Consider the following 23,383-nt stretch of genomic DNA (forward strand, 5'->3'; position numbering starts at 1 on the left):
CTCCCTCTCTCTCTCTCTCTCTCTCTCTCTCTCTCTCACACACACACACACACACACACACATACACACACATACACACACATACACACACACACACTGCACACAGAGCAAAACTGGAACTGGAAATAACAGATAAGGGCAAAGGTAGAGTTTTTTTTACTTTTCTTCAAATTAGTATCTTCAAACTCTTTTTGGGTATTGCATTTAAAGTCAGAAGAAAATAAGTGGTACTCTCCTGGGGTGGAAGGATGTAGAAAAGTGAAAAAAAACATTAGTCAGTTAAGTCAACAAAAATCAGTGCAGAAAAACACAACACCTAACAGTACTCCTAATGATCGAGGGCACAGGCTTTGAGATCTATAGATTGGATTCAAATCTCGGCTTTGCCACCTGTTAGTTACGTCATTGGACAGGTCACTTTGCTTTCCTGGGCCTTGGTTTTCTTTTCTGTAAAATGAGACACAACTTGAGAAATTCATGTATAAATTCTACTGGGTCTTTTGCTCAGCACGAAGGCTGGAGCTAGCTCAAGTAGAATGGGAGAGCACCTGCCTAGAAGCAGGAGACTCTGAGGGTCAGATGACTGGCAAGTGGAAGAGACAGATTTGATACAGTATGGTTTTAATTCCCAAATACATGTTCTTTTATCTACATTCGGGGGCCAGAGAGAAACCAGTTTAGTTGTAATCTTAGTACATAGTACTAATCCTGGTGGATAACTAAGGTGAGTGTTCTCAGTAACAACAACAAAAAGTTAAATGAAATTGTGAATTGGTGGCTCATGCCCCAAATCCTAGCTACTCGAGAGGCTGAGATCTGAGAATCATGGTTCAAAGCCAGCCCAAGCAGGAAATTTTATGAGACTCTTATCTCCAATTAGGTACCAAAAAGAGCTGGAAGTGGAGCTGTGGCTCAAACGGTAGCATATTAGCCTAGAGAGAAAAAGGAAAGAAGGAAGGAAGGAAAGAAGGAAGGGAGGAAGGGAGGGAGGCAGGGAAGGAGGGAAGAAGGAAGGGAGGAAGGGAGGGAGGCAGGGAGGGAGGGAAGAAGAAGGGAGGGAGGGAGGGAGGCAGGGAGGGAGGGAAGAAGGAAGGAAGGAAGGAAGGAAGGAAGGAAGGAAGGAAGGAAGGAAGGAAGGAAGGAAGGAAAGAAGGAAGGAAGGAAGGAAGGAAGGGAGGGAGAGAGAGAGAAAGAGAGAAAGAAAGCAAGCAAGCTCAGGAACAGTTCCAAGCCCAGAGTTCAAGTGCCATGTCAGATACCAAAAAAGAAAAAGAAGAAAAGTTAAATGGATTTCCATAGGTTCTGTAGCCAATTAGAAGCAATAACAAGTTTAGAACTCCTATCTCCTAATTGCCACCTAGCCTAATGCTCTTATCATCTCATCATAATATCATTGGTCCCTTAGGTTAGTTACTCTGAGTCTAGGATAGTCTATTATAGAACAATTCAATATTTGGCAAAAGCATAATATGTGATACACTAGGTGTGCCCGAAAATTAGAATTGCGATGAGATCAGTTTCTGATATCCCTGGGCCCAGTCAGTGGGGTTTCATAACCTCAGCATGCCTGGGATTGGGCTGGATGGTTGTTTAGAGGGTGGAGGATAAAGCTGTGGGAGATGGTCAGGGACATTCTTGGCCTCCACTTACTGCTTCCCAACAGCACATTCAACGTAGTAACACCCAAAAATGGAGTCCAAACTGTGCCAAGTGGCTCCTGGGAAGCAAAATTGCCCCTGCGTGAGTTTCCTACACAAGTGAGGGCAGTTTCCAGCTGAAGCTGCAGAGGGCAGACTATGCTGGGTCATTCTTGAGCTCTGGGAAGTGGGGACTAAGCAACTTGAGATAGCCAGCCTTTCCTAGCTGGAAGCTGCTAATCAAAGACCTGGCTATAGAGTGAAGGACACTGGGAAATAGAGGATTTAAATCAGACTTGGGCTCTGAGCAAATAAATCTAATTGGAAGGATTTACTTCAGGTCACTCATATCGACTGATACTGTCAAGATTCCCTCTATGCAGCAGTTAGTATTCCTTTTGTGGAATGAAAATGTTTCCTATTTTTGTGTAAACATGCATAGATTCTTTCTACTATTTGGTTCTTTAGTACTTTTTTTAAAATCTGTCATTTTATTCACTTATAAATAGAGCTTTAGAAAGAGAAGTCCACCCCCAACATTTCTCACCTCCCCCTGTGAGAAATGAGTTATTTTTTCAGTTTCACCTCTGGAAGCAGTGCTAATGCTAAGTGTGCCACAGCTCAGTGCCTGTCACTACAGCAACTAAAAACGCTACTGCAACCCTTAAATTCCTACGCATGGTGTAAATGAACATTTACCAGAAAGTAACTCCTAAAAAATAGGATTAACAAAACTGGCTCCTAAATACTTCTACTATCCATAAACGTATTTCTTGTACTTTTTTTTTGGTGTCGGGCTTGAACTCAGGGACTGGGTACTGTCTCTGAGCTCTTTCACTCAAGACTAGCACTCTACCACTTTGAGTTATAGGATGATTAGAGGATCATGGTTCAAAGCCAGCCCAGTTAGGAAAGTCCATAAAATTCTCATCTCCAGTTAAGCTCCAAAAAGCTAGAAGTGGAGCTGAGTGCTAACCTTGAGCAAAAAGCCCAGGAACAGAGCTCAAGCCCTGAAATCAAGCCCCAGGATTGGCATGCGCATGCGTATGTGCATGTGTACACATGTGTACACACACACACACACACAGAATAAATTACTAAAGCTCAAAATTTCTAGGCAGTCACTACTTACGTAATATTGGAAGAAAATTATTTCCTCAAAATTAAACCAAAGCAAAAGCATTGGTTAATAAAACTGACTTTATAAAAACGTAGTAAAATCTCTGTACATCAACAAACCATGGCATATTTATGTTTAACTCTGCAATCTTGGAGACAAACTAATGGCCATTAATAGTGGGAGAGTGTATTTATACTCTGGGGTATTATGCACACGATCAGAGACCATGGTGCTGCTATCATAGGATGGTTATATGCTGGAGGCGTAGCTCAGTGGTAGACTGCTTGCCTAGCATATGTGAGGCCCTCACATAGACCCCCAGCACCACAAACAAGACAAAACAAAACAACAACAAAATAATACAGACCATGAATAGCCAAAATGATTTTGAAAAATAAGAACAAAGAGAACTCACACTTCCTGATTTCAAAACATAGCTACAGTAACCAAAACAGTGTGAACTATCATAAATAACAGTGAAGTCAAGAAAACCACAAACAAACTCTCATTTTATATTTATGGTCAAATGATCTTTAACAAGAATGCCAAGATACTCTATGGAGAAAAGATCTCTTTACCAATAGTTTTGAATATCCACATGCAAAGAATGAAGTTGGACCCTTATCCAGTATCATTTATAAAAATTAACTAAAAGGGGGAGGAGGGAGGGGGGTATGAGGGACAAGGTAACAAACAGTACAAGTAATGTATCCAATGCCTAATGTATGAAACTGTAACCTCTCTGTACATCAGTTTGATAATAAAAATTTGAAAAAAATTTAACTAAAAATGGATTGAAGATGTAAACATAAGCACCAAAACTGTAAAACTTCTAGAAGAAAACAATGTGTAGACATTGACATAGGACTTGGCAATCATTCTTGCATGTGACACCAAAAGCACAGGCAACAAAACCAAAATGGCTCTAAATTAAACTTAAGCACATTTAGGTATCAGAGGGCAAAATCAACACAGTAAAATGGCAACCTACAGAAAGAGAAAAAAAAAATCTTTGCAGACCACATATCTGACGACAGGTTGATAGGTAGACTATACAAATATCTACAACTCAACTACAAAAGCATGAATAACTTGGGCAAAAGACTTCAATAGTCATTTCTCCAAAGATTATATATGGTCAACAAGCACATGAAAAGATGTTCGGTATTACTAATTCATCAGAAAAATCCAAGTCAAAGACACAGTGAGATATCCCCATGAATATGGGTGGGGAAGAGGGGTCTCAGGATCAAAGGGCAAAGGGCTGGCACTTGTTCTGTTGGCTCAATCTGATTTCAGATGCTTCCCGATCACCTGGGTATCACTTAGCAGAGGAAGAAAATCTCGAGCCCAGTTGAAGACTCTTCCTGACTGCCAGCTGCTAGGCCTTCCTAGTAATGTTGAAAGGACAGTCAGTCAGTCCTGGGGAGAAATGAGTCTACACGGACCACCTTCTTGTTACCAGGTTGTAGGTCATGGTGAACTGGATCTGAGTGACTTTCTTCAGTTGGGTAGCAGGACATGTGACCCCCTAATGCTATGTTGTGCTTTAATCCTGGGGACCCAACCCAGTTCATCATCTCACAACATCTCCTGTGGTTCTCTTGCATTTCCAGGGTGTGGATATGTACAGGATAGCTCAGAGACTAGAGGTCACAAAAGATTTTGCTTTCATTTTTGACTATTTGCAATGGTACTATTCTTGCTATATAGCCCATTCTGGCCTAGAACTCACTGGCCTCAAACTTGTGATGCTCCTGCCTCAGCCTCTTGAGTGATGGATTACAAGCATATGCCACCACATGGAACAATTTTTTTTCTAAGTCTGTCCTTCAATGTTACTTTAATCTTATTTTTAAAAGAAAATTTAAATTCTTTGTCCTTATCTCTAAACTGTTTTTCAGTAATGGGGATTGAACTCAGGGTCTTTTAGTTGCGATGAAATCAATGTACTACTTGAGCTGTGCTCCCAGCCCTCTTTGGTCTTATCTTTGAGAAAAAAAAAGCATCATTTTTACTTAGTAAACGTTCAAAGAATAATCATGCATCACCATTTGTGTATATATGTTAGATTGCCACCAACCAGGCAGGATAAATAAAGTCTCCTTGAATTATGTAAATATGTGTGCACTAAATATACCTAATAGTGGTGACCTTAAGACAAATTAGTTTCTTATATTTCTGGGATAGATGTTGTTTCTTTTTATTTTGGGATGGTTCTGGGGATTGAATTCAGCACTAATCTCCTTCAGGTTTTTGTTTTATTTTGATTTTTGTTTTGGTTTGTTTGATATAGGGTCTCATTAACATTTACCCAGGCTGGCCTCAAACAGCAATCCTCTCATTTCTGCCTCTCAAGTGCCTAGGATTACAGGTGATTATCACCATATTCTGTCTAGCTTCTCTCAGTTCCACTGTATAAAATAATTTTTCAGAAACTTTCCATTTTATCCCCTTGAGCACAGAATCCTACACAAACCAGAGAAGCTTGGTGTAGCTCAGTGGTAGACCTCTAGAGACCCAGGGATGCATCCCCAATATTTCAAGGGGGGAAAAACATTCATACTTTTAAATTCTTTTACTGAGAAGGGCTCAAGTGTATATCCAGTGGCCACTAGAGGACAGTAAAACCAAACTCTGCGGTATAAGTCATTATCAGAAGCACTAGAGGCACTGTGTGATTAGAAATGGTAAGGAAAGTCAGGTCTCAGTGGGTGGCTTCTCTTCTAATTCTAGCTACTCAGGTTGATGGAGAGTATCATTCAAAGCCAGAGTGGGCAGTAAAGTCTACACAACTCTCACCTTCCACTAAACAGCAAAAGGCCAGAAGTGGAGCTGTTGCTCAAGTGGTAGAGCACTAGCCCTAAGCACAAAAGTTAAAGGACAGTGCCTAGGCCCTGGGTCCAAGCTCACTACCAGCAGAAACATACACACACACACACACACACACACACACACACATACACACACGTATGAAATAAATAGAATTTTCAGAGAACAAATATGAGAAATAGGAGTAAGCATTTGCCAAACCAAGCCAGTAATCCTAGATATCTGGGAGGCAGAGAATGGGAAGATCATGATTTGAGGCCTGAACAGAAAAGTCTGCAAGATCCCTCACAACCTGTAACTGGCCAGAGTGGCCAGCACCTGTCATCCCAAGCTATATAGAAGGCTGAGATCAGAGGATCAAAGTTCTACAACAGCCCAAGCAGAAATATCCACAAGACTGACTCCAAGGAAGGTAAGTTGGACATGGTAGTGCATGCCTGTGATCCCAATGAGAATGGAAACCTAAAAGTAGGTAGATTGTGGTTCAGGTGTGCATAGGCAGGAAGCAAAAACATATCCTAAAAATAATCAGTGATAAACAGGCCTGCAGGCATGGCTCAGCAGTATTACACCAGCCTAGCAAGAATAAGGTCCTCAATTCACATAAAAATGAAGAGGAGGAGGAGAAAGAAGAAGAAAAAGAAGAAGAAGAAGAAGAAGAAGAGAAGAAGAAGAAGAAGAAGAAGAAGAAGAAGAAGAGAAGAGAGAAGAGGAGGAGGAGGAGGAGGAGGAGGAGGAGGAGGAGGAGGAGGAGGAGGAGGAGGAGGAGGAGGAGAGGAGGAGGAGGAAGGGGAGAAGAGGAGAAGAGGAGGAGGAGAGGAGGAAGAGGAGGAGGAGGAGGAGGAGGAGGAGGAGGAGGAGGAGGAGGAGGAGGAGGAGGAGGAGGAGGACAATGGCAATGACAACAATGAGGAGGAGGAGGAGGAAGAAGAGGAAGAGGAGGGAAAGAAGGAGAACAAGAACAAGAAAAGAAGGAGGGAAGGGAAAAGAAAAGAAAAGCAAGCATTTACTCTTAAATGTTTCCAGGGGTGGGAGGTATGGTTCCATTGGTAGAATGCCAGCCAATGAGCAAAGTGTCAGGTACTGAATTCAACACCCTGTCTTGGACCCCCCCCCCCCCAAAAAAAAAGTTATGCTCCCATAATCTGGGTTTTATAACTTCAAGCATGTCAGTATTTATATATCAAACACTTCAGGGAAGGGCTTGGGAGTGTTGCTCAGCAAAAGATTGTTTATCTAGAATGCACAGCCCTGGGACTGATCCCATTCCCACACACTCAAAAATTAACTAACACTACCAGGAAGCAAAAGAGCAGTCACTCAGTAGACAAAGAACAACTGCAAAGGGCAAAGAGTCACCAATAAGAATAATTCTGGAGCCAGGTGAAAAATCTGTTCTAGGTAGAAAAAAAGGGTTTCATCCATTACAGTAAACAGAGTCATCTGAGTTCCTAGTTGTTTCTTCCCTAAGTTTTACCAGAATAGGTGATTTATTTCTACCTGGTGTAAAACTAAACTGAGAAGGCAATGCCTTCTCTCCAGTAGCCTGCAGTTTGAATGCCTTCCACAATGGAAAATAAAGATTGAGAGCTCACAACACCAAGCTCCATGAGCAAGAGGCAGAGTTGCCCCTGAGAAAGTGCTGATCTGTATTTGTCCATATTCAGAGTTAGCAAAAAGAAGCTAGCAGTATTAAAGATTAAGCAAAGCTAGCAGTATTAAAGATTAAGCCTTCAATGCCAACACTGAAGGCTTACTGCTTCCTACATGGCACTTAATCATTTGTGGTGTTTGAATTTCTTTAAAGTCCTGCCTTTGAAGTCAGCCTGGCCCAGATCTGAGTTTCAGTCTTCCAGCGTGCCTTGGGAAACATATTAATATATAACCAAGCTTTCTATGGCCCTCTTTCCTCATAGAGAAAATGGGTACCATGATAGTATTTATTCTTGGAAGTGGTAACATACAATAAATGGCAAATGTTCAACCTTTCTGTTTTTCCTTAATTGGGTATCATCATGTCTTTTTTAAATTAATTAATTAATTTATTTATTTATTTATTGCCAGTCCTGGGGCTTGAACTCAGGGCCTGGACGCTGTCCCTGAGCCTCTTTGTGCTCAAGGCTAGCACTCTATCACTTGAGCCACAGCACTACTTCCAGGTTTGTTTGTTTTTATTGTCAAACTGATATACAGAGCGGTTACAGTTTCATACTTTAGGCATTGGATACATTTCTTGTACTGCTTTTTTTTTTTATTAGTTTATTGGAGATAGGAGTCTCACAAGGACTTTTCTGTCTGGGCTGGCTTCGAACTGTGATCCTCAGGTCTCAGCCTCCTGAGTAGCTAGGATTACAGGCATGAGCCACTGGTGCCTAGTTTCATCATGTCTTATGAAAGGGTGGTAGTAGGGGTGATAAGGGTTTGACAACATTAATCAAATTGTTTTCTCCCACTTTAAGGAAAGAGGGTTGAGTGATGAGTCATGAATGAAGGCCCACTTGGAGTTGCTGCTGAGAAACCAAGTTTTATGGAACTACAAAGAGATATCATATGAATTATACAGAAGAAAAAAGACAAACATACTTTTCCTTCAATATTAAATTCCCTAGATGTAATGCCTAAATATGCAAGTTATAAATGGCCTTTGAAGACTGAGATACTAACAGATTCCCACAGAAAAATAGGGGAGCATTGAACCATTATTTACTTTAAAACTGCCAGCAAGGGCCTTTAATCATCAAAGACTTATTGTGTTTAACATTCAAATATGCTGTATACATTCAACTCATTTCCTCAACAGTGTTCTCAGGCAGAATTTCAAGTTTAAGGAAAGGGCTGAGATTTCCTGTATCCGTATTGCAATGTCTAAACAACTTCAGAGAAACTCTTTGTCCTAGAATTCACCTTGGGTGCTCTCCAGGAAACAAGGTTCCACAGTCCTGAAGAGGTCACAGGACCTATGTGGAGTTCCTCTCACTACAGCAGTATACTGAGCTGCACCCAGGACACCTATGACCTTGCTTTTGAGAGGTTTAACTCAGATCCTTTATGGCTTAACATGGCTCTTCCATTTGGTATATCTATGCTTCTCTTGAGCCCAGAAGCAAATGAGAAAGCAAAGAAAGAATCTCACAGGTGAAGTTCCTCAAGTCTGGACCAGGGACTGATAGATGGATTCAAATCAAGAGCCTGAGGAGTGGACTGGAGTTGATCAGGGAGGAGAAAGCACATTCCGCGGAGGAGGAAAGGCAGTTAAGGCATTAAGGTTTGGCTCAGCCTAACATCAGGAGTAGCAAGCCTGTGTCAATGAGTAGTTAGATACCACCAGAGGCTTGTGTTCAGCTGCCGTGCACCTGAGCAGCCTTGCCAGTTAAAATATTTTGAACAAACCCTGGCCACCAGATTTCAGAGGATCCTGGGAATTAGGCAGAGGAGCTTTGACTGCAGCTGGTGGGAAAGAACTACATGAAAACATCTCAGAGGATATAAACAGAGGAATGTGATGGAAATGGTGTCCCAGGACACTTTATCTCACCAGGAAGGGCAGAGAGGAGGAGTTTCACAAACTTACCCCTGGCTGTCCTGACGTTTTGTTTACTCCACCAGCCCTTCAGGAGAGGTGGCTGCCCTGTAATTTCAGGACAGGCACGTGTTTATTAAGATATATTATGACCCACCTGTACCTGCCTTTGTGTACCAGATTGAACTGATCAAGGCTTTTTAGGTTTTTCTTATCAACCTAATGGGTTTTTTTTTTTTAAAGTGCTCTTAAGACTCAAGCCTCCTACCAGTAATATCCTCCACCCAGGCATAAAGAATGCACTAGTATAGGTACTGAGGGCTCATGTCTATAATCCTAGTTATTCAGGAAGCTGAGACCTGAGGATCACAGTTCAAAGCCAGCTGGAGCAAGAAACTACCAGAAATGCAGAACGTGGAGCTGTAGTTCAAGTAGTAGGGTGCTAGCCTTGAGCACAAAAGCTCAGAACAGTGCCTAGGCCCCGAGTTTAAGCCTCAGAACTGGCGCACACACACACAGAGACACAGACAGCCAGATACACACACACACACATACACACACACACGCACACACGCGCACGCGCGTGAGTTCACTAGGCAACATTGGATACATAGGACAGAGAACTATCCACTGGGTTTGGTGCTCCGGGAAGATCATCAGCATCTGAGCAAAAGAGGCTTAGTCCTAGGCTTGGGGGAGGGAGGCCATGTACCCGAGAATAGAGGAACAATCATGTGATGAAGCAGAAAGAAGAAGTAAGACTGGAGTATAACCCATGAGACCCTGGGTTCAACCTGGAGGGGAGTGAGGAGGTGGGCAATAATTGATTGAAGGCAACCTCTTTACAAAGAAATCTAGTTGAGAAGAACAAAATACAGCGAAGCCATAGCTAGAGGCAGCTGTGAGGCGAAATAGGAAATCTTTACAAAAGTGAAGTTTAAGCCTGGGTCTACATTCTTGCCACCTGGCATTTGCAGTGGTCCCTAGTGCCTCCTAAAACCAAGGCTGGCTTCTCTCACCTACCGCCTTTTCAGAGGCTTGGACTATGATTACCAACTCCAACCTTGAAAATGGGACCAACTACCTGCATGTGCCTGCTACTTGCTTGGATTTCTGAGTTCTCTCTCTGGCTGCCCTATAGCTACAGCAAGCTGTACACTGATGATAGTAGGCTTAAGAAAGAAAAAGGCAATTGTGTAAATATTTAATGCAAGCCTGAGATAAGGCTTTGGCTAGAGCTATGTCCATAGAGTAATGGAGATAGAAGCCAAACTAGTAAGTAGGTTTTAGGAGGAAATGATGACTGAGGAATGACTTTTTTTTGCCAATCCTGGGGTTTGAACTCAGGGCCTGGGCACTGTCCTCTGAACTTCTTTTGTGATACTGAGGAATTAAACCCAGGGCTTCATGCATGCTAAGCAACTACTCTACCACTAAGCCACCTTCCCAGTCCAGGAACGACATCTTTTAAAAGTCTAGAGAGAACTATGTAACTAAGAGATCTTAAGTCAAGACTTGGGTATTCTTTTAAAGATGGGCGATATTACAGTGTATCTGCATGAAATGATCAGGAGGAAAAGGAAATTGAGGGCTGGGGATATGGCCTAGTGGCAAGAGTGCTTGCCTCATATACATGAAGCCCTGGGTTCAATTCCCCAGCACCATGTATATAGAAAAGGGCCCAAAGTGGCACTGTGACTCAGGTGGCAGAGTGCTAGCCTTAAGTAAAAAGAAGCCAGGGACAGTGCACAGGTCCTGAGTCCAAGGACCAGGACTGGCAAAAACAAACAAAAATAACAACAAAAAGGGAATTGATGTGGAAGGGGATTGCAAAGACAAGGACAGACATGAAGATGAGGAAGAGAGCAGACAGGGGACATGGAAGTAGGAAGAAGGAAGTTGCTTGTGTGTAGTACAAGCATGTTCAGATTCTCTTCTGTTTCTGCTTTATTTCTTTCTTATTTTCATTATTCATTTATTTCTTTTTGCAGTACAAAGGTTTGAGTCAGATCCTTGAACTTAGTAGGCAGGTGCTTTATCATTTTAGCCCTATATCCCACTCCTTTTTACTTTTGGTTATTTTTCCAATAGGGTCTCACATTTTTGCCTGGGACTAGACTGGACTATGATCTTCTTATTTATGCTTCCCATGAAGCTAGAATTACCACCGCTCCCCTATTTTTATTGGTTAAGATGGAGATCTCACTAACTTTTTACTGGCCTCAACTTATGATTCTTCCAATCTCCACTTTCCAAGTAGCTAAGATTACAGGCATGATCTATTGTGCTCATACCTATTTCTGTGTTCTTAATCAAATAGACCAGATCATCATCTGAGAAGCTAAAAGAGGAGGCAATGTAGTTTGTAATGAGAAGACAAGAAATAGTTAGGAAGGTGGGAGAGTAAGCACACTAGAAAAGTGATTTGTGATAGACGGAAGGGTCCATTGGAGCAGAGAGCAGACACTTAAAAAGAAGGTGGTCAATATGCGCTATGGACTAAATGTTTGTGCCCTCTTCTCCACTAATCTTCAAGCTCATGTTTAAGACCTAATCTCCAATTTGATAGACTGTGGATTCTCCTATGTATACTTGCTACATAGGCATATGCTACCATATACAACTTTTTTTTTTTTTTTTTTTGCCAGTCCTGGGCCTTCGACTCAGGGCCTGAGCACTGTCCCTGGCTTCTCTTTGCACAAGGCTAGTACTCTGCCACTTGAGCCACAGCGCCTCTTATGGCCGTTTTCTATATATGTGGTGCTGGGGAATCGAACCCAGGGCTTCAGGTACATGAGGCAAGCACTCTTGCCACTAGGCCACATTCCCAGCACCCATATACAACCTTTTTTGTGTGTGCTAGTCCTAGGGCTTGAACTCAGGGCCTGCATGTTATCCCTGACCTTTTTGGTCAAAATCAGCCCTCTACTACTTGAGCCACACCTCCACTTTTGGCTGTTTTTCTTTTCTGGAGATAAGAGTCTCAAGGACTTTCCTTTGCTGGTTGGCTTTGAGCCATGATCCTTAGATCTTAGCCTCCAGAGTAGCTAGGATTGCAGGCATGAGCCACCAGCACCCAGCTCACATACAACTTTTGTTGGTGAAAATGGTATCTTACAAACATTTTACCTGGGCTGGCCTTGAACTCTGCCTGTCTCAGCCTCTCAAGGAGCTACGATTACAGGTATGTACTTCCACACTGGCTTCAGATTAATAAAAAATAACAAAGTCTGAGCACCCATATGTGGCAAATACAATAAGTATATCTTTCCCTAAATTAAACCTAACCCTCATGGGACAGTCCAATTGGCATTTTGTAGATGATTCTGAAACTCAGGGGGGTTAGAAACATGCTCCAAGTCCCACAGCCAGCAAGGAACACACCAACTGGATAACTAATGGGAATGAGATGTGCTTTACAACTAGACATGGTTACTACCTGACTGAAATGGGGAATGAACATGAAATACAAATAATAAGAGATTTTTTACTGATTTGGTTAAGAAAACCTGTAGAAAAGTTGTCATTTAAATCCAGACTGTTTTTTGTAATAGTAAGATCTCTATTATTATTATTACCCATAACACATAACAGGCTCACACTGCTATTTTCCAAAGTTTTAAAAGAACAACACAAAACACAACCCTACTCTTTCCAAGTATTCTCCAGCTTCTGAATGCATCTGGATGGAGATCAATCAGAAAGGAACCCAAGATTACAAAGAGACCTCCAGGAAAGGGCTCCTCCTGTAATTCCACCAGAGAGGTTATCCTTTGAAGTCTCCCTTCATCACTTTGCCTGGGTTAAGGTATTTTACTACATAAGACAATAAATGATCCCTTTGAGATCTGCTATTGGGAGAGGGAAAAATGAACACACCCCTGTTTATCAGCTAGTTGTAACATTGGTTTGTTTCTAACTCTGCTTCTTACCTGGATCCACATCAGAAGAGTAAGGAAATGAATGGGCTTCCACAGAACTAAGTGCCTCGCTGTTGGCCTCCTGGCTGGGTCTCTGTAACACATAATCTCTTAGGTCGCAAGCTGATGGTAAGTCCAAAGCACAGCTCTCCCCTGACTGGCTGTCTGGAGTGGCTTCCTGGGCTGCCATAGTCCAGCTATGGGGGAAAAAAGCACTATGAAGCAGGAGCCTTCATGAGTTCTTCATTGAAGAACCTTAAAGATATTTTCCCTGTTATTAATGGTTGTCATTGACTTTACTTTAGATCCAGTATTTATCACCATGTCTTCTATTTGGGGGGGGAGTATTTATCACCATGTTTATCTGTGACATAGTATCACTATGTATTCCAGGCTGACCTCAAACTCATGATCTTCCTGTCTCTGCCTTCCTGAGTGCTAGAATTACCAGCATGTGTGACCATGCTCAGCTACCACATTTTCTTCACCATTAAGAAAGACTTTCAGGGCTGGGGATATAGCCTAGTGGCAAGAGTGCCTGCCTCATATACACGAGGCCCTAGGTTCGATTCCCCAGCACCACATATACAGAAAACGTCCAGAAGCGGCGCTGTGGCTCAAGTGGCAGAGTGCTAGCCTTGAGCGGGAAGAAGCCAGGGACAGTGCTCAGGCCCTGAGTCCAAGGCCCAGGACTGGCCAAAAAAAAAAAAAAAGAAAGACTTTCAGTTGAAAGAAACCACTAGTAATTTCAGCTGAAAAATAGGTCCTGTGTCTAAAAATGGGAAAGGTTTAATCATAGAGCAATTCCCCAGGGAAATACTATATAGATCTATAGTTCAAGGGTTCTAAGAATATGTGCTGAGAAGGAAAAATGTATATAATGTTAAATGTAAATAGGTTTTAGGTAGGGCTTTGTTTTATAAAATACAATACTGTGTAGGGTACTGGTGACTCACACCTGTAACCCTAGCTACTAAAGAGGCTGAGATCTAAGGATCTGGGTTTGAAGTGACACTGGGAAAGAAAGTTGGTGAGACTCTTATCTCCAATACACTACTCAGAAAAAGCCTGAAGTGGCACTGGGGCTCAAGTGGTAGAGCAAGAGGCAAAATATTAGAAAGCGTAGGTAACAAAGGAATGTCAGTGACTATCTGCGATGAGAGATTACAGGTGACCTGTATTTTCCCCTCTGGCCTAGGAGCCTGTTGATTAGGTGATGTACCAGGCTTGGTGCCAGGTACTGGGAATACAAAGGTTAGACCACTCCTTTCAAAGAGCTCATAGTGTGGGGTGATACAAACACATGTTACACAGCAAGTTAACCTAAGTGTCATGAAATATTAGGAGTTTAAAATAACAATCAAAGCCAGGTGCCAGTGGTTCACTCTTGTAATTCTAACTACTCAGGAAGCTGAGATCTAAGTATCAAGGTTCAAAGCCAGCCCAGGAAAAAAAAAAGTTAATGAAACGCTTATCTTTAATTAACCACCAGAAAACCAGAAATGGTGCTGTGGCTCAAAGTGGCAGAGCACCAGCTTTGAGCAAAAGAGCTCAGGGACAATGCCCAGGCCCTGAGTTTAAGCCCTACTACTGAAAAAATAAAGAAATAAAATGACAGTCAAGGCTCAGCCATGCACTAAGGAACTAGACAGAGCCAAACTCTGTGGTCTTAGCTGGACGGGTGTGGTGCCCACCTCCTCTTTCATCAGCTCTGGCATGGACAGCAAGGCCTCACTGCTGCCAGTAACCTAGATAGAAACACCCTCTAGCTGAGGGTTGCTTGGCTCTGGATACTTCAAAAGTGGCTAGCTGGGTTCAACGATTGAGTATTTGCTTAAAACTAGGTATTCCCTACCCCTCGGCCTATAGCTACCAGTGGGGCACTGAATTCTCAACTGGAAGACTCTCCAGCCCCATCCCCTCTATGGAGTAATGATGGACCAAGGGATATCCTGGACACTCTGCTCATTAATACATTGCATATAGCCAGTATCAGGCATCATGAGTGCCACCACGCTGAGGAGTTACATGGTACTACCTGCAAATTTGGTGGACAGATAGCACATGACTGGCAGGTCAGAAGCCTGCTGAGTTCTACAGAAAGCAATTTTACAGAAATGCATAAACCTGTCATGCTCTAGGAGAAAGAACATATGAAGTAGTCCAAAGCCCCGTGGGTCAAGAATAAGGGAGAGGGCTGGGGATATAGCCTAGTGGCAAGAGTGCCTGCCTCGGATACACGAGGACCTAGGTTCGATTCCCCAGCACCACGTATACAGAAAATGGCCAGAAGCGGCGCTGTGGCTCAAGTGGCGGAGTGCTAGCCTTGAGCGGGAAGAAGCCAGGGACAGTGCTCAGGCCCGGAGTCCAAGGCCCAGGACTGGCCAAAAAAAAAAAAAAGAATAAGGGAGAAACTAAGACAGTATTTAAGACTTCTTCTCAACCCACAAGCTGGGTGTGACGGCATTGCATCTGTGATTCCCAGCAACTAAGGAGGGATAAGTAAGTGGATTGTAGTCTGAGGCCAGCTCCTGGCAAAAATTCAAGATCCTACCTGAAAAAATAAAGCCAAAAGGGAGTTGTGAGCATGATTCAGCTAGTAGAACATGAGCCTGGAGAGCATGAGGTCCTGAGTTCAAACCCTAGAACTGCCAAAGGAAAAAAAAGACAGAAATAGATTGAGGAGGATGTAGTACTCCAAATTAAGGAATACTAGGCAGCTGTCCAAACAGAACTTGAAAGATCTCAAAGATATGTCTAAATAAAAAAAATTCAGAATAATGTGAACAGGGCAAGAGTTCCCATGTACTGAGTGCTTACTTGAGCAGCCTGTGCTAAGGGATTCATTTGCAGTTAACTCTAAGCAGCAGGTCATCCTATGATCCTATTTCCAGTCAGACCCACATACACAGAGAAGTATCTCACCCAAGGAAATGTCTACCAAAAGCAGCACCACAGGAAAAGCCCAGCCTGAAGGACCTCATCTCCTATGCCTGTGTCTAAGCAGCCTCTAGGCTACAGCTTATGCTACCCAAGGAGGCAAAGACAGAAAACAGAAACAAATCAGTATCAAAGGCTGGCAAGAACTTTCTAGTCTGAGGACACCCAGTCACACACTGTTGTGGACATTCCCTTAGGCAAAAGGTGAGCCAAGATATCAGCTGATTGCTCCTGAAAGGAGGGGAATGATCAAGGTCCCCAAAGAGCAAGAACACCCTGTCTTTTCACATGTATTAGCCAACCAAGTCTGAGGTTTCACCAACTACTTCTGCATTAGGCTCTGGCTCCCCCCTCTTCCCCTGTTACCTAATAGTGCTCTACAGGTTTCTGGAAGGGAATAAGCAGATCTTTGGATTATATCAGCATATCCTGCCAGCCTTTAAAGATGCCTTCAAAGAACCAGGGATAGTCATGGCATGAAAGGAAGCCTTTTCCAAAACAAAACAAATGGTGTGCTGTTGTCATAGCTTTATTTTTAGATTCACTTGTATTAAATGCTAAACACATTCCATTTCAAACTGTTTTGAAAATAACAACAAAAACTTACTACAGAATCATTATCCTTTCCTTTTTTTTTTTTTTTTTTTGCTAGTCCTGGGGCTTGAACTCAGGGCCTGAGCACTGTCCCTGGCTTCCTTTTTGCGCAAGGCTAGCATTCTACCACTTGAGCCACAACACAACTTCTGTTCATGTGGTGCTGAGGAATCGAACTCAGAGTTTCATGCATGCTAGGCAAGCACTCTACTGCTAAGCCACATTCCCAGCCCCCCTTTCCTTCTTTTTATGTTTGTTTTTGGTTCCCTAAGCTTTTTTGCACTAGGCCAGTGCTCTACCCCATAAGTGACAGTTCCATTTCTGTTCTGGTGGTTAATTGGAGATGACAGTCTCACAGACATTCCTGCCCAGGCTGCCTTTGAGCCCGGATCCTCACATCTCAGCCTACTGAGTAGATAGGATTATGGGCCTGAGCCACCACTAGCACCAACCCCCATATCCTTTCTATTGCAAAATAAGTACCTAGCATCTCTTACTAAGTGGTTGTGATTTGTTTAAGAGAAAGCAATGGGATAGAGGAGGCCCTCCCTGTGATCTGAAACAACCAGGGCAACAACTATCCTTTGCCCCAAATCCTTTTTATTTTCTTGGTCATGGGGCCATAACTCTTAGCCTGGGCACTGTCCCTGAGCTATTTTTGCTCAAGGCTAGTGTCTACCAGTTTGAGCCACAGCTCCTCTTCCAGTGTTCTGGTGGTTAATTGGAGACTTTCTTGCTGAGGGCTGGCTTTGAGCCATGATACTCAGATCTCAGCCTCTTGAGTAGTTAAGATTACAGGCATGAGTCACTGACACCTAGCTGCCCCAAATGTTTTGATACATGGTTCAAGTTCCTTTTCCAAAAAGTGCTAATTTTCCGTGTGTGTGTGTGTGTGTGTGTGTGTGTGTGTGTGTGTGTGTGTGTATGTGTGTGTGTGTGAATGCGCTGGTCCTGGGGCTTGAAATCAGAAACTAGACACTAACCTTGAGCTCTTTAGCTTGAGGCTATTACTTGTACCACTTGAGCCACAGCTTTACTTCTGGGTTTTTGGTGCTCAATTGGAACTTTTTCTGCCCAGGACCCATAGGTATGGTATCAGTCTCCTGAATAGCTAGGATTGCAGGTGTAAGCCACCAGCATCCTGCTTCAGTTACTCTGTTACTTTGGGAAGGTCCAGTCCTCTTAGGTGCATGTTGGGTCAGTAAGTACTGTGTATACTCAGTTATACACAAGGACCCAAAACTTACCTAAATCCCAACTCTCTGCTTATTGTGAGGAAGTCTCCAGCCAGCCAGCCAGCCTCTCTGAGCCTCTAATTCCCCATGCACAAAGGAGAACCATACTCCTTCCAGAGCTTGGCATGGTACAGGGCAGGATCTCAGTCCTAAGGATGGTGGTCTTGCCTTCCCTCCTCAAGCCAGAGGCTAAGATTAAGAGGCATCATTCTATTCAGAGGCCTCTACTCATCAATCAGCAAATTATTAGACTGGACTTGGGTGTGAGTCCAGCAGACACAGTAATGATCACCCACAATCACAGTCCTAGCACTGTGGTAGAGGCGGAGATCTGCCCTGTCCTCTATGATAGTCTGGCCAGGGGGTCCCCCCCTAGGAATACATACAGGGGGGCACTAAATTCCAGGACCTATGTTCTGGATCTGTGGCTCTCCTCTACCAAGCAGTAGCCTCGCCTCCCACAGAGGAGACAAAGCTTAAAGGAACTTATGTCCTTCCCCTTCTCCCCAGAAAAGGCCCAGAGACCCAAGCCTTGCAGAAGGGAGGGACTGAGGCAGATGGCTGAGCCATTCTCAGCTTCCATGAGAGCAGACTGAAGGGCAATGAGGCAGCTAAGGTCAAGATGGAAATTTACTTGCTTTAACTTCATACAGCCCACAATGAAAAAGATCATTCAGATAGCTGCCGCCATATCTGATGGCTGAATAAACCATTTACATTGATTTTTAAAAAAGCTGTGACTCAAGTGTAGCACTAGCCTAAGGGTAAACATATCAATAGACCAATGAAAAACTGCTAGTCTCAAGGTGAAATCATACTTATGAGCAATTGATTTGTCACTCCAAAAAACAGCTTGGCAGTTCCTCAAAAGATAAAACATTGAGTTATACTTTGACCTGGCAATTCTATTCCTAGGTGTAAGATAAAAACATGTCTCTCTAATAACTTTACACAAATGTTCATGACAGCTTTACTCATAAAAGCCCCAAAATGAAAGATGTTCATCAAGTGATTGACAGATAAACATGAACTAAGCATTCAATGGAATAATGTTCGTCAGTAAAGGAAGTTCTGATACAAGCTCAAAGGACAAGCTTTGTAAACATCATCCCTAGGGAAAGAAGCTAATCACTTATTGATTCCATTCATGTCAAGTGTTCAAATTATGAAGCTATAGAACAGAAAGTTGGCTAGTAATTTCGTTGGTGGGAGGGGGGTAGTGTTGAATTAAGACTGAGTAATCCACAGTATTACTGTGAACAAAAGGATTGTTTTGTCAGGCACCTGGTGGCTCACACCTGTAATCCTAGCTACTCAGGAAGCTGAGATCTGAGGATTGAGGTTTGAGGTCAGCCCAGGCAGAAGTCTGTGAGACACTCATTTTCAGTAAACTACTCAGAAAAAGCTAGAAGTGGCTGGCTCAAGTGGTAGAGCACTAGCCTTGAGCTGAAAGAGGATCAGGGACCATGCCCAGGCCTTGAGTTCAAGCCCCAGGATGGACAAAAAAAAAAAAAAGTATTGTCTTTGGGGTGATAAAAAAAAAAAATATATGATCTAAAATTAGAATGGGTGATGCAGGCCCAATTTTGAAAATTTACAAAACTCACTGGAATTTTATACTTTAGACAAATTTTAGCTGTATGTCAGTGGCTCCACCTATAATCCTAGCCACTGGGTGAGGGGGTGGTGGTGATATCTGAGGATTTTGGTTCAAATCCAGACCAGGGAAGGAAAGCACGTGAGCCTCTTCTTCTCTCCAATTAACCACCAAAAACCCAGAAGTGGAGCTGTGGCTCAAGTGGTAGAGCACCACCTGAGTGAGAGTGAGAGGTCCCGAATTCAAATCCCACTGTCAGCATAAAAGGATTTGGGGGGGAGGGTGGAAAGGTAAATTTTGTTCCGATTAACTTTCCCAAGAAGCAACGGCACTCACTGGACACTGTGTTGAAAATGAACTATACAGCTTGTGGGTAGAGGTGGGAGGGGAACAATGGAAGAGGGAGTGAGGAAAGGGGTGACATTGTCCAAAAAGGAATGCACTCTTTACCTGACTTAGGTAACCGTAAGCCCCCTGCACCTCACCTTTATAATCGTTTTTGTTTTTTAAGTTTCACAGGAATCTTACATTTTAATAAAGAAAAAAATAATAAAAGGAATGAGACCCGGAGTTTGTAAGTTCCAGAGATTCCCAAGGCGGGGTCCGCAGCGGCCCGCGGTCGGGGTGACAGGGTGGGGGTGGGGGCCGGAAATGGAGCTGTGCCTGAGAAAACCACCATAACGTAATTAGGACGTTATGGAAAACCATCGAGTACCCCGCGGCGGCCGCCTTACCGCACCTCCCGCCTCCCTTCCCACGGCACTCCCGAATCCACGGAGAAAGACGCCCTAAAACCGCCGGCGGCCGGGGCTCCACTCACCGGCCTGCAACTGCAAAATCCCGGAACCGGAAGCGCTCGCCGCCATCTTTGTTGTGGGAAAAGTGAAGTTTGAAAGGAAGTCATTGGCACCAACCTGGCCGCAGGCTAACAAGAGCAATGGGAGACACTAGCAGCCATCTTAACTGAGGGCATTGGCCCAGTCTCGGGAAGCTTGCCAGACTTGGGTAGTTCTTGCGACTTCTAGAGACTTTGTGTTTGGTGGACCCTAAAGGAACAGGGAAAATAGTATGTCAAAAGCTTAATGTCTGCTTGACTTATGAAATGGTAACCCTTCTGTGCAATATCTCTTTTTAAACCTTTTTTTTTTTTCCTTTTTAACTGTTATTATGAAGGTGACATGCAGAGTTGGGAATGTGGATTAGTGGTAGAGTGCTTGCTTGCCTGTCGTGCATGAGACCTCGGGTTCGATTCCTCAGTGCCACATAAAGAATAAATAAAAGAAATAAAATTAGAAAAGGAAAAAATTATTTTTAAAGGTGATGTGCAGAGGGGTTACAGTTACATAATGTACTCTTACAAAATGTACAGTTATAATGTACAGTTACAAAGTGTACTCTTTTTTTTTTTTTTGGCCAGTCTTGGGCCTTGGACTCAGGGCCTGAGCACTGTCCCTGGCTTCTTCCCGCTCAAGGCTAGCACTCTGCCACTTGAGCCACAGCGCCGCTTCTGGCCGTTTTCCATATATGTGGTGCTGAGGAATCGAACCGAGAGCTTCATGTGTAGGAGGCAAGTGCTCTTGCCACTAGGCCATATTCCCAGCCCGTTTTTTTTTTTTTTTCTTTTGCCTTTCCTGGGCCTTGAACTCAGGGCCTGTGCACTGTCCCTGGCTTCTTTTTGCTCAAGGCTAGCACTCTGCCACTTGAGCCACAGCGCCGCTTCTGGCCGTTTTCTGTATATGTGGTGCTGGGGAATCAAACCTAGGGCCTCATGTATATGAGGCAGGCACTCTTGCCACTAGGCTATATCCCCAGCCCCCAAAGTGTTCTCTTAATACATTTCTTTTTGGACAATGTCACCCTTTCCCTTACTCTCTCACTTTTTCCCTCTCTGTACAACATCTTAATAACAATAATAAAAATTTATACATATATATTTAAGCTGTCTACATTTGTTTTTTAAGTAAAGAAGCTGGGAATGGTGTCACCTAAATGATTAAATCTTGGTGCTTGGGAGGCTGAGACAGGATTATGAATTGCCAGCCAGTGAAGGTTACATAGGGAGTTCTAGGACAGCTTTAGCCACACATTGTGATCTTATTTCAGCTGGAGAATGAATTAACAAAAGAGGTCAAAAGTATTTTAATATATATCAGTGTCTTTAGGTAGCTATACACAACTACTAGAATTGCAGAACAAGCTGTTAGAACAAATTTAGCTTAAAGATCTAAAAAGGTCTGAAGGAAGTAGAAAGGAATAAAAAGTGGGTTTATTGGTTCAAAGCTAATTTCCTTATAGGATTAAAACAGAGGACTTTTTTTGTTTGCTTTCACTGTCAGGGTGACTGGAACTGTTGGAAAAACAGATACATTCCAAAGTTTCTGTAAGTGACATTTAGCACAATTGACCTCATTTTGGTTTAGTCTGGTGTGCTGAAGCCTATTGCAGGGGGATATGTCCAAAATGCTATTGTTTGAGAAGACTTAAGGTGTTTTTCCTATTTAATTGTCTTCTTGAAGAAGCCCTGTATATTCACAACCTTTGATAGATGCCTATGTTTGGAGAAGAGCCTGCAAAGTAGGGCTGCTGCACTTAGAATGATTGTTAGGGCTTTTTGTTTTGTTTCGTTTTTGGGGATTTTTTTTTGTGTGTGTGTGTAGGATTTTTATTTATTTTTATTTTTTTGCCAGTCCTAGAACTTGAACTAAGAGCCTAAGTGTTGTTCCTGAGCCTTTTTGTGCTCAAGGCTAGCACTGTACCACTTGACCCACAGCTCCACTTCTGGCTTTTCTGAGTAGTTTATTGAAAATAAGAGTCTTACAGCCTTTTCTTCCCAGGCTGGCTTCGAACTGTGATCCATAGATCATAGTCTCCTAAAGAGTTAAGATTATAGGTGTGAGCCCCAGCACCCAGCTAAGATGAATATTTAAAATAATACTCTCTGGCTAACCACTTATCAGCTGCATCTCTATCCCAATGTTATACCTATACACTTTTCTTTTTGTTAAATACTCCATGTTTTCCCTATCTTGCCTGAGGGTTTTTTATTTTTCCTTACAACTTTCTTCCTTAGGAACACCCTTTGTCTCCTCTTTGGTCTTTGAAATTCCTCAGATCTCAACTTTAGAAGATTCTTCATTCAGTGTTCTCCCCTGACTCCTCAAATAGGAATTGGTGGCTCCTCTTGGGAAAACTCACTTTCCTCCATTTACTCTGATTATTTTAAATTCCATTACTGTTTTCTTCTGCTTTTCCCATAAAAAAATGTGTCACAAGGGCAAGGACCTGTGCTATCTCTTGCACATTTCTATTGCAGAGCACAGCTCAGTGACTCAGAAGGAGTTGTGAAGAGGCACAAATAGTTAAGTGACTCTCCCATATATTCCCTCATTCCCCAACCACATTCCATTCCAAGATTACACCCTCCAAGAAATCCTAAAGCATGATTTTATAACCTATTAGTGGTGAAGCAAACCTTGAAGCCCTTTACCTTCATCACATTTGGTTGAAACAATTTTCATAGCTATGTTAATGCTCACGTATTCTTCTGTGATATTTCTATAACGAGACTTATCTTTCTTATTGGCTTCTTGGAGTTAATTTCTGAAATCTAGAGTAACTTTCTGTGTCATGTAGCATGTTTCTGATTGGGGAGGTTTTTTTTTTTGTGGGGTGAAGGTGTTGTTTTGTGTGTATGGTGTATGTGCCTGTCCTGAGGTTTGAACTCAAGACCTCTTGCTCTTGCTTGACTTATTTGCTCAAAGTTCGTGCTCTACCACTTGAGCCACATCTACACTTCTGTACTGTGGTTCTAACCACCCTCTTTTACTACCTTCATTGAACAAGAACTGGAGATTAATGGAAGTAATTATCAAAACAGAATCCGTGTGTGTGTGTGTGTGTGTGTGTGTGTGTGTGTGTGTGTGTGTATCAGTACTGGGGCTTAAACTCAGGTCCTAAAGCTCTCACTTAGCTCACAGCTGGCACTCTC

At 42.8% G+C, this 23,383-nt stretch overlaps 1 protein-coding gene across 4 annotated transcripts in view; it reads right to left on the reverse strand.

Moving 5' to 3' along the window:
* The window catches only part of Shld1 (shieldin complex subunit 1), a 62,382-nt gene extending 42,073 nt beyond the window's left edge, over nt 1–20,309 (reverse strand). The window contains exons 1-3 of one of the 4 annotated variants that reach the window (XM_048348833.1): nt 15,955–16,492; nt 13,042–13,226; nt 4,513–5,430 (exon numbers count right to left, since the gene is read on the reverse strand). In XM_048348833.1, the coding sequence (XP_048204790.1) occupies nt 5,372–5,430; nt 13,042–13,226; nt 15,955–16,013 (303 nt within the window). In that variant the 5' untranslated portion in view covers nt 16,014–16,492 and the 3' untranslated portion in view covers nt 4,513–5,371. Of the gene's footprint in view, nt 1–4,512; nt 5,431–13,041; nt 13,227–15,954; nt 16,493–17,810; nt 19,162–20,215 lie in introns of those variants that run through there. The other 3 variants (XM_048348832.1, XM_048348831.1, XM_048348830.1) reach the window with 3 other exon arrangements.
* Between the last annotated feature and the right edge of the window lie 3,074 nt (nt 20,310–23,383).

This window comes from Perognathus longimembris, chromosome 6 (assembly GCF_023159225.1).
Source record: "Perognathus longimembris pacificus isolate PPM17 chromosome 6, ASM2315922v1, whole genome shotgun sequence".
NCBI classification, from domain to species: Eukaryota; Metazoa; Chordata; class Mammalia; order Rodentia; family Heteromyidae; genus Perognathus; species Perognathus longimembris.